This window comes from Triticum dicoccoides, chromosome 3B (assembly GCF_002162155.2).
Source record: "Triticum dicoccoides isolate Atlit2015 ecotype Zavitan chromosome 3B, WEW_v2.0, whole genome shotgun sequence".
NCBI lineage: Eukaryota > Viridiplantae > Streptophyta > Magnoliopsida > Poales > Poaceae > Triticum > Triticum dicoccoides.
Window position 1 is genome coordinate 819888577 of NC_041385.1, and position 11420 is coordinate 819899996.

The window sequence follows — 11420 nt, forward strand, 5'->3', positions numbered from 1 at the left end:
TCTTCTCTTCTCCTCTGCGCTCACTTCCTTTTTTTCTTCTCTTCATTCTCTCTATTCTTCCTCCCACGCTCTTTCTTTCTCTCTCTTTTCATTTCTTTCTTCCCAAAAGTTAGCTCCCACCTTATCTCCATTCGGCCATGAACTGTCCGTCGAGTTCACGAAACTGGCTGTACAACGAGGCGTGAGCGGTCGCGTCATCAGTGAGGCAGATCGATGGAGAGGGAAATAGCGGCACGCATGACAGCCAAGGGCCAATTCAAAAGGCGGCAGGCCGCCACCCAGAAAAGCTCCGAAACAAACCTTAAACTTGTAGATGAAAGCTAAATCAGACCTCAAACTTGTAATCCCGGAAATTAGCACACCTAACTTTATAATCCTGGTCTATTTTAAACCTTAAGGGTATTTTTCCGGTATTTGCTGATGTGGCAAGGGCTAGCTGGACATTATGATGAATAGGGCCGGCCCAATAGCACAGTCGCTCGCTTTCTCTACTCAATTTATTTTTTAATTTGTTTTACCTTTTTTGTTTTTCATTTTCATAAAGATAATAAATTCCATTTTACATTTTCGTAGTGACAATACACATTTTTTACTGTTAGGCAATTTATAGAACTTCAAATAATCATGACGATATACAGTCAATGATCATTATATAGGCATCACATCCAAGATTAGTAGACCGACTCCTGCCTGCATCTACTACTATTACTCCACACATCGACCGCTATCCAGCATGCATCTAGTGTATTAAATTCATGAAAAAACGAAGTAATGCAATAAGAATGATGACATGATGTAGACAAGATCTATTTATGTAGAAATAGATCCCATCTTGTTATCCTTAATAGCAACAATACATACGTGTCGTTTCCCTTTCTGTCACTGGGATCGAGCACCGTAAGATCGAACCCATCACGAAGCACATCTTCCCATTGCAAAATAAATAGATAAAGTTGGCTAAACAAAACCCAAATATCGGAGAAGAAATACGAGGCTATAATCAATCATGCATATAAGATATCAAAGAAGACTCAAATAACTTTCATGGATAAAAACATAGATCTGATCATAAACTGAAAGTTCATCGGATCCCAACAAACACACCGCATAAAGACTTACATCATATGGATCTCGAAGAAACCATTGTATTGATAATCAAGAGAGAGGGAGAGGAAGCCATCTAGATACTAACTACGGACCCGTAGGTCTACAAAGAACTACTCACGCATCATCGGAGAGGCACCAATGGACATGATGCACCCCTCCTTGATGGTGTCTAGATTGGATCTTGTGTTTCTGGACTCTGCGGCGGCTGGAATTGATTTTCGTCGACTCCCCTAGGGTTTCTGGAATATTGGGGTATTTATAGAGCAAAGAGGCGGTTCAAGGGGCACCCGAGGTGGACACAACCCACCTAGGCGCGCCTGGGCCTCCAGGCTCGCCCTGGTGGGTTGTGCTCACCTCGGAGCACCCCCAGGTGCTTTGCTGGCCCACTGGATGTCTTCTGTCCCCCCAAAATCCTCAAGAAGTTTCACTGCGTTTGGACTCTGTTTTATATAGCTTTCCTGCGATGTAAAAAACATGCAGAAAAGAGCAACTGGCACTGGGCGCCATGTCAATAGGTTAGTACGAAAAAATGATATAAAATGACTATAAAATGATTGTAAAACATCCAAGAATGATAATGTAACAGCATGGAACAATCAAAAATTATAGATATGTTGGAGACATATCAGCATCCCCAAGCTTAATTCCTGCTCGTCCTCGAGTAGGTAAATGATAAAAACAGAATTTTTGATGTGGAATGCTGCCTAACATGTTCATATTTCTTTTCTTTATAGCATGGACATTTGGATATATGATTCAAAGCAATAGTCTAGTTTTGACATGAAGACTTTAATACTCAAGCATACCAACAGGCAACCATGTATTTCAAAATATCAACACTAAAGCAAGTTATCCCTAGCCCATTATGCTCAGTCATTGATCCATTCATGAAACACACTTGAATATTAGCTACACCCTCAAATACAATCATAGTGCCCCTTAGTTGTGCTTTATAAGAGAATATGGAAACTCAAATTTAAAATAAAAATTGCATAATTAAAAGAATGGCCCTTCGCAGAGGGAAGTAGGGATTTCTAGAGGTGACAGAGCTCAAAGCTTAAATTGAGAGATAAAAAATATTTTTGAGAGGCATACTTTTCCCACCAACAAAAATGACTTAGAGCTCCCAACACTTTCCATGCTAGATACATCATAGGCGGTTACCAAACAGAATTTAAAGTTTATTCCCTTTTACACCATTACTTTCACTTTCCATGGCTAACCGTATCCACGGGTGCCCTCCATACTAACACTTTCCAAGGAATTTATTATTTGACAACATAAAATAAATTCATTATTCATTTCGGGACTAGGCATCCCTAATAACTTTGTCGTACTCTCGTGCAATGACAAGTGAATAAACACTCATCATGAGAATAACACATCTAGCATGGAAAATATTGGCCACCCTTCACCGCCTCGCGAGCGGTAGAGCACACAAAAGAAAAGTTTATTTTGAAAATTACAGATGGCACATGTAAATTTGCTTAGAACGGCATGGAAATACTGCATATAGGTTGATATAGTGGACTTATATGGCAAAATTTGTTTAGAGGGTTTGGGATGCATAAGTAGTGATCATACTTAGTGCAAAATTAAGGCTAGCAAAAAGATTGAGAAGCGAGCAACAAAAAAGCGAAAAATCTCGTACCCAAGCATTAAGCATAAGTAACACCGAATAATGCCCCATATGTAGGATATAAATTTCATTGCATAACTATTGACTTTCGTGCTTGCATAGGGAATCACAAACCTTAACATCAATATCCTTACTAAATCACAATTACTCATCAACATGACTCACATATCATATCGTCATATCTCAAAACCATTACTAAGAATCAAGTTTATTTTGTCCAATGATCTTCATGAATGTTTTTATTATATCCTCCTTGGATATCTATCACTTTGGGACTATTTTCATATGTTGCTTTTGATAAGCTCAAACAAATTTAAGTGAAGAACATGAGCATAATTTTTTTCTTTCCCTCAAAATAATCTAAGTGAAGCAAGAGAGAATTTCTGAAAAATTTACTAACTCCTAAATAAATCTAAGTGAAGCATGAGAGAATTTCTTCAAAAATACCAAAGTACACCATGCTCAAAAAGATATAAGTGAAGCACTAGAGCAAATCCATGGCTCTAAAAATTTAAGTGAAGCATAGGAGCAAGCATAGCATAATTTTTGGCTCTCTCAAAAAGGTGTGTTCAGCAAGGATTCAACACTTAAAACACAAAGCAAAACACCCTAAGACTCATATCATTCAAGGCGCTCTAAGCAAAACTCATAATATGTGACGAATAAAAATATAGCTTCAAGTAAAATACCGATGGTTGTTAGAAGAAAGTGGGGATGCCACTCGGGGGCATCCCCAAGCTTAGTTGCTTGCTACTTCTTGAATGTTATCTTGGGGTGCCTCGGGCATCCCCAAGCTTAGACTTTTGCTAATCCTTATTCCTTCATCCATCATAAGATCACCCAAAACTTGAAAACTTCAATCACACAAAACTCAACAAAACCTTCGTGAGATCCGTTAGTATAAGAAAGCAAACCACTACTATAAGTATTGTTGCAAACCTATTCATATTTTGTTTTTGCATTATATATACTGTATTCCAACATTTCTATGGCAAAAACTCATCAAAGAAAAGCATAGAATCATCAAAACAAGCCACAACGTAAAGAAAACAGGATCTGTCAAAAACAGAATAGTCTGTAGTAATTTGAATATTTAGTATACTTCTGTAACCCCAAAAATTCTGAACAATTAGGACGACGTGAGAAATTTTTCTATTAATCTTCTGAAAAAGAATCAACTCAAAAACACTCTTCTGATAAAAATGAAAAATTATTTCGTGAGCGCAAAAGTGTCTGTTTTTCAGCAAGATCAAATCAACTCTGACCAAAATCATCCCAAAGGCCTTGCTTGGTACAAACACTAATATAAACAACAAAAACACATCTAACCAGAGGTATGATCTATGTCCTCTGGCAGTGCTCCCCAGCAGAAACGCTACAAATATTACCAACCAATAATTGCGGGTGATCTTCTCTTCTCCTCTGCGCTCACTTCCTTTTTTCTTCTCTTCATTCTCTATACTCTTCCTCCCACGCTCTTTCGTTCTCTCTCTTTTCATTTCTTTCTTCCCAAAAGCTAGCTCCCACCTTATCTCCATTCGGCCATGAACTGTCCGTCGAGTTCACGAAACTGGCTGTACAACGAGGCGTGAGCGGTCGCGTCATCAGTGAGGCAGATCGATGGAGAGGGAAATAGCGGCACGCACGGCAGCCAAGGGGCAATTCAAAAGGTGGCAGCCCGCCACCCGGAAAAGCTCCGAAACAAACCTTAAACTTGTAGACGAAAGCTAAATCAGACCTCAAACTTGTAATCCCGGAAATTAGCACACCGAACTTTATAATCCTGGTCTATTTTAAACCTTAAGGGTATTTTTCCGGTATTTGCTGACGTGGCAAGGCTAGCTGGACATTATGATGAATAGGGCCGGCCCATTAGCACAGTCGCTCGCTTTCTCTACTCTGTTTATTTTTTTAATTTGTTTTTCCTTTTTTGTTTTTCATTTTCATAAAGATAATAAATTCCATTTTACATTTTCGTAGTGACAATACACATTTTTTAGAACTACACGTACCCACTTGTCTTCCCCAAAAAAATGTACCCACTTGTCTTGGGAGAGCGAAAAATACCCTCAGCCGCAAAAATAAGTTGCCCGTAGAGGACTGAAACTCAGGGCAACGAACTAGCAGAGATCGCACCCAGAACTGAGGGCTGCTAATGTTTTTATATAGCGCGTCACATTAAAAAAACTGACAAAAGCATTCATGTATGAAAACATTCCTGAAACTTTTTCGAAACATTTCTTGAACAAAAATGTGAACAATTTTGAAATACGATAATACTTTTATTAATGCAAATAATTCACGAAATTCCATTTTTTTAATGTGCCATGGTAACATTTTGCCAAATATGTGTATTGCATTTTCTTAATGACAATAAATATTTTATGAAATTATACGAACATTTTCTTACATTGTCTACTTTCAAAAAAGGTTTGAAATTTCGTTTCCATGTTTAAAAAATATATGTTTCAAATAGTGTTCAATTTTCCAAAATTTATTGTGTTCTTTTAAAAAATATTCATTTTTATAAAAAATATTCAGAATTTTCAAAAAGTGTTCTCCCACTTAAAAAAAGGATATTTCAAAAAATGTTCGGGCCTGTACGTTTTCAATATTTGTTTGCCCTTTAAAAAATAATGCAAATGTCGGCGCTGCTCTATGTGGTCTAATGGCTAGGGCCTCATATCATAGTAGTAACGGCTAATTGTTTTAGGGTGGCGTGGGAAAAAGTCCAAAAATGAAACAAGGATTCGATCTTCCGACGGGTGGTGTGCAGAAAGTCGTTTCGAGCGTTAGTGGTATGTAGCGGCACATCTGCTACCACACATTCGGTTTTATTATTCGTGCTAGCTATGCCCCACACAAATGTATATTCTTTGTATTTGTTTTTTTAGTTTGTGGTATTCCTATTTAGTCAAATCAACTGTTAGTCTGATGGGCTCCACAATACTACTATCGTTAGTAACGGATACTACTCAGACATCTCTCCTCTCTCTTCCTCTCAGATAAATCCGAAGACTTTATTTTATCTTAGACAATTTTTTTTGCGAAATCTTAGACAATTTAAATTAATCGTGTCTCTTAAAATATAAGTTCATTTGTGAAATAATTTATATATTTGAACTCTTGGCGCGAAGAAATTTAGAAGTAGACCAATCTTGGATACATTTCAAGCATGTTTAAAATTTGACGTTTCAAATTTGATATGTGAAATAAACCTATTTCACAAGAAAAATATGAACTTTTGAAGCCGATTACTTGTAAATGTGCAACCATTTATTTCGAAAGAGTGAAATATGTTTTTTCAAAAATATGCAGTTGAAATAGATGTCATTTTTGGAAACAAGCTAGTGAAATGTGGGTTCTGAAATTTTTTATTTATGATTTTCTTGAATGAGTAGAATATATTATAACGAAACCTTTTTTGAAATGAGTGAAATATGTTATATAAAATGACTAACTTTTTTTGAAGTATGTGAAATATGGTTAAAATGTGTGAAATATGTTAGTTATGAAATATTTTTTTGAAATGAGTGGAATATGTTATATAATATTTTTTGAAATGATGGAAATGTGTGAAATATGTTAAATAAAATGAGCAAAATATGTTTGAAAAATTGTGGAATGGGATTTAAAATGAGTGAAATACTCCCTTCGTTCCTAAATATAAGTCTTTTTAGAGGTTTCAAATGGACTACAACATACAGATGTATATAGACATATTTTAGAGTGAAGATTCACTCATTTTGCTCCGTATGTAGTCCCTTGTTGAAATCTCTAAAATGACTTATATTTGGGAATGGAGGGAGTACGTTATTAGAAAATATTTTCTTTTTTTTGTGGGAATGAGAAAATATTTTCAGAATGACCGAAAATATGTGAAATCAGTTTTTTTAAACCCATTCAAAACATATTCAAGACCAGTCTTGTTTTAAAGATCATTTCGGCACGAATTCAAAGTTGTAAAATTTTTCACAAACTAATTTTTATTTAAAAAGTTATTAGCCATTCAAAATGATATAAGAAAACAAATGCAAGTCTAGTTGCAGAGGGAATCTATGTGCATGCATGCATCGCTTCCTCTTTCTTACAGTTACGTGACACAAAAACCTGCAGGTGTGGACCCCTCTCTTTCTGTATTAATGTTTATTCATCTGAGAAGCAAATTGACATTAAACTAGATGCAGAGAGGAACGGTAGAGGATGTGCCGGTACCTTCCGCTACCGCGCAATTTTTCACTTTAGGGTGGTGTGCCTTTTTTTTCCCCGGTCTATATTTTCGGTGGTTCGACGACCCCTCCCCCCCACACCCCCGATTGTGCCTTGCCTTTTACCCGCCATTCTTTTTATTACAAATACGTAAAAATAACCCAGCAGTCCGATAGTCAATTACTGCAGTTAAATTTGTGCTCGCTGCAATATTTGAGCCCGGCCATCGCATTAATCTACTGCCACATATCCGTATACAATCACTCGGTTCAGACATGATCGATCGATCAGAGCTTCTTGGAGTGGACGAGGTAGGCGACGGCGCCGGAGGTGGCGAGCGGGATGACGGTGTCGTCGGACACCCACCCCAGCCCCGGCAGGACCCGCTTGGCCACCAGCGCGCACATGGGCGCGCCGAATAGGAACATGAGCAGCTCCGTGGTCGCCTTGCCGAAGCTGAAGCTGTCCCGCTTCACCAGCTCCCCGCTCATCTTCGCGAACTCCTCCCGCTTCACCTCGCCCCCGGACGTGTGGTGCTTCTGCATGCTCCCACCATCCATTCCGACGATCCAGACACAAATGTGAGACGTCCACCCTCTCATTTACTGAAGGTTGCCGATAAGGAAGAAAAGAACGCGGCCACTCACCTTGTACACCTCCTGCAGCTTCTCCCTGGCCGGGATCCTGTACTGCACCTGCCCGCGCTCCTCGCAGAACTTCCTGAAGGTTCGTTCAGCGGTGATGATGAATCAACGATGGAGATGAACTGAAGGCACCTGGGTTGTGGTACGCGCGCGGGTTCAGAGAAACTTACTGGATGAGCTCGTAGATGGCGTGGTAGAAGTCGTCGAACGAGTCCACCTTCGCCACGTGCTCGTCGTACTTCTCCGCCATGAACTCGACGAGCTTCTTCGCCTCATCGGGCTTCAGCTCCGCCTTCTTCTCGCCCTTCTCCGCGGCCTGGCTCTGACCCTCATCTGGTTTCACCTCACCTTGAGGTTTCTGCTTCACCTCCGCAGCATTGTCTGCCATCTTCTTCGATGAAATGCAGGAACTGATAGTTGGTCCCTTGTGTTTGTGTAGACTATTGCTGCATATATGTTATGGCAGGCTGCTGGCCATGTTCCTTGTGTAGGAGAGTTACAATGGCATCGCCTCGACAGGAAGCAAGGCTGGGCAAGAGCAAGGGGAAAAGGAGCCCCCATGGTCAGGCATCATGTGGCCATTGTCGCACGGTATTGGTATTCCGCAGCTAGCTGCAAGCTGCAACTGCAAGCATTTGGGTGTAGACAAAAGCAAGGTTCAGACTTCAGACAGACACCGTTCTCTAGCTTTGCCCTTACTCCTGAATCCTGCGAAAAGAAACGGAACGTGCACACATGCATATGTAGGTAGCTTGAGGGGAATGTAGTGAAATTTGGAGCGAACGCATCATATTTCCTGCCTTAATCTGAAGAAGTAGGGTCCGAATAACTGCCACACGTGTGGCGTCGACGGGAACCCGCCCGCACGCCTCGTGTGGCATGGACGGGAACCGGCCCGCACGACCACATCCGCGCGCACAAACGCACGGCCCGCACGTCCGTTGCGTGCCAACCCCGCCCGCACTGCCCCGTCCGGGCAAGCCGACCCGCTGCCCGCACGACCAAGCAGTTCCCGGCCTCCGATCCATCCCCTCTCTCGTCTGCCGCCATCGTCCCCCACCTCTCAAAATCCGACCTCCGTCGCCGGCCTTCTATGGTTGCCATGGCAAACAGAGCAGATCCGTAGGGCACTCCCACCTCAAAACCACACCCCAACCCTCCCCACCCCCAGCCCCAAACTCCAACCCAGCCCTCCAGAGACGATCATCTAAAAACCAGGTGAAAATCTCCCGATCTCGACCTTCTCATCCTTAAGGCTGAAAATCTCCCGATCTTGTGCTGGATCTATGCTATAGGGGTAGAACACTACATGGTTCAGTGTGTAGTCGCAATTGCCAGGCAGAGTACACCAGATCTGCCATGTACTACGTTTGAAATTGACTTAACTTCCTAGCTTAATTGACGCAAGTAGTTGAGTATGAAAAATGGATGAGTAGGAATCACTAAGGAAGGACAGGAGGGACAAATTTTGGAATGAAGAGGGTTGGAAGAAATTAATTGCCACTTGTTTATAACGACAGTTGCCACCTTTCGTTGTCAGTAGCTGCCACCTATTTTGACCCGTCGCTTGCCATCCATATCTTCTATGTGCAAGCAGCAGAAGAATACAATTCTTGTGGATTGTTGATGCCTTCTTGTTCATGCAGTGATTGAGAACACATTGGAAAGAAGCGAGACACGGAAAGAATGAATCACGAAGATGGCGCTGATGCTTGGGGTTCTCAAAGGCCAGAAACGCCCCCTTGGGACGCAACAGAGTACAGTCAGCTCATCTCTTCAGGGCCGTTGCTGCCACTACTAGAACAGTATGCAGGCGTAGGTATGATGCGTGATAACAAAAGAAGAGAACAGTTGCCATCTTCGCAACGATGAAGATGACATTCTACTTATGCCGTACGCTGTCATTTTTTCGCAGGTTCTTATGACCAAAACACAATTAGGGGGCCCCGTGGCAAGTTCACTCACAAGGCGCTAACACTGACAAATGTACGGGCAGCCAACTTCAACTAGCTTGTATGGATAATCAAGGTAATGCAAACCGAGAAAAGAGCACATACTGCTGTGGACATGAAAAATGAACATGCAAAAAAACTGGCAAAAGGACTCACGAGTTACCACGAGTGAAAATGCAGAGCCTTCATGCAGTGCGTGGCATCAGGCAGCACCAATGTACCTGCCATCGATGTCATACACAGGTGAGTCCATAAAAAAAGTGAAGTTGCGGATGATCAATTAGCAGAAGGAGCATACTTGACAACTACAATTGCCATGACTGGACATCTACAGTTGCCATGTATTAGAAACTACACTTGACATCCCTGGACAACTGTTGTTGCCATCCTGGACACCTGCAGTTGCCAGGGAAGAACAACTGCAGTTGCCATGCCAGTGCGACTACATTTGCCATGCCATGGCAACTGCAGCTGCCATGAAGGAACAACTGCGGTTGCCATGCCGATGCAAGTACAGTTGCCATGCCAGTAAAACTGCAGTTGCCACATCAGGGGCAACTGCGGTTGCCGTGCTAACACAAAATGCATTTGCCATGAATTGACCAACCACTACATTGCGTACAGGTTATTACGCTGGTGGTAACCCGACAAACGTCTCGTGGCAAGCTTCACAAATTGCAGGTGGAGCACGTCATTTTGGTGTCGCAGACCACACAAGAAGGTCAAATGCAACACAACTAGGTAAGGGAAAAAACTGAACCACAAAAACAACACTACATTTGTTATTTGTAGTTATTTGTAGGCAAAAACAATAGTTGCCATGTTTGTTGAACAGTAGCTGCCATCACTGGACAGCTATAGCTGCCGTACATGTCCACGCGCAGACTCACGTCTTGCTGTTTGAAATGATGTCGTGCCAAATCACTCGTAGATGGTGTGATCCGCTGCGATACACATGTTATTCAAACAAAAAACTTACTCTCGTACTTGTTTTTCCTATTACAGGGCCTACAACTACAGTTAACAGCGGCGCGGGGACATCTACTGCGGGGAGCTCTGAGCGCACGGAAGACGCATTCCACCAGCCAGCAGACAATCATGCCGCAGACTATTTTGAGTCACAGTCGAGAATGGCAATCATTCCAGCAATACCGACAAGCACCCCTTTGAACACAAGCACTGCCAGCACTCAAGTGGATGGAACTGCCGCCGATACTGAAGTGAATGATGAAACTGACAACGAGGCAGAAGGGGATGAAGATGGTGGGCAACCGGACATCATGGTACCTCAGCCACCATTGGGCCGAGATTTGAATCGTTCGAAGAAGCAAAGGAATACTACCAGACATACGCAAAGTTCCATGGATTTGCGGTCAACACCGAGTACCATAGGAAAATTAAGAAAAGTAATGAGTACAGCAGAGGTGAGATGAGGTGCCACAAGGCACGGAGGAACAAGAAGGGGAAAGGTGATGCGCCTGTCATTCCGGAACGAAAAAGAGGAATCATTCTCAAGACGGGATGCCCTGTCCGGTGTAAGCTGAACGTAGATGGAACACAGTATGTGGTCACTGAATATTTTGACGAGCACAACCACAAACTCATAAAGAAGTTCGACCTGGTCAAATTTCTGACCGCCCACAGAGGATTCACCCCAGTCGAAAGGCAATTCGTAAAGCTGCTACATGATTGTAACGTCGGTCCATCAAGAATGGTCCAGATACTATCACTCATCCACAGCAAAAAGGGGAAACTGAGTAGCATGCCGTACATACCGGCTGACGTCACAAACCTACAGGCCAAGTACCATAGAGAGAGCAGGCTGGCTGACATAGAGGCTACAATTGCCTACTTCGATGAGAAAGCAAA

At 42.0% G+C, this 11420-nt stretch overlaps 1 protein-coding gene across 1 annotated transcript; it reads right to left on the reverse strand.

Moving 5' to 3' along the window:
* Positions 1–7139: 7139 nt before the first annotated feature.
* LOC119282478 lies at positions 7140–8027 on the reverse strand. Its single transcript, XM_037562701.1, has 3 exons — positions 7770–8027; positions 7603–7675; positions 7140–7494 (listed from the first exon to the last, which is right to left on the reverse strand). The coding sequence occupies exons 1-3, from the start codon at positions 7985–7987 to the stop codon at positions 7243–7245; spliced, it is 543 nt and encodes a 180-aa protein (XP_037418598.1). The 5' UTR covers positions 7988–8027; the 3' UTR covers positions 7140–7242.
* Between the last annotated feature and the right edge of the window lie 3393 nt (positions 8028–11420).

Coding starts and splice junctions, on each gene's coding strand:
- LOC119282478 (XM_037562701.1), bottom strand. CDS start 7,987: ATGGCAGACAATGCTGCGGAGGTGAAGCAGAAACCTCAAGGTGAGGTG. Junction 7,676..7,769: donor GCCATCTACGAGCTCATCCA/GTAAGTTTCTCT, acceptor ACGAACCTTCAG/GAAGTTCTGCGAGGAGCGCG. Junction 7,495..7,602: donor AGCTGCAGGAGGTGTACAAG/GTGAGTGGCCGC, acceptor GGGAGCATGCAG/AAGCACCACACGTCCGGGGG.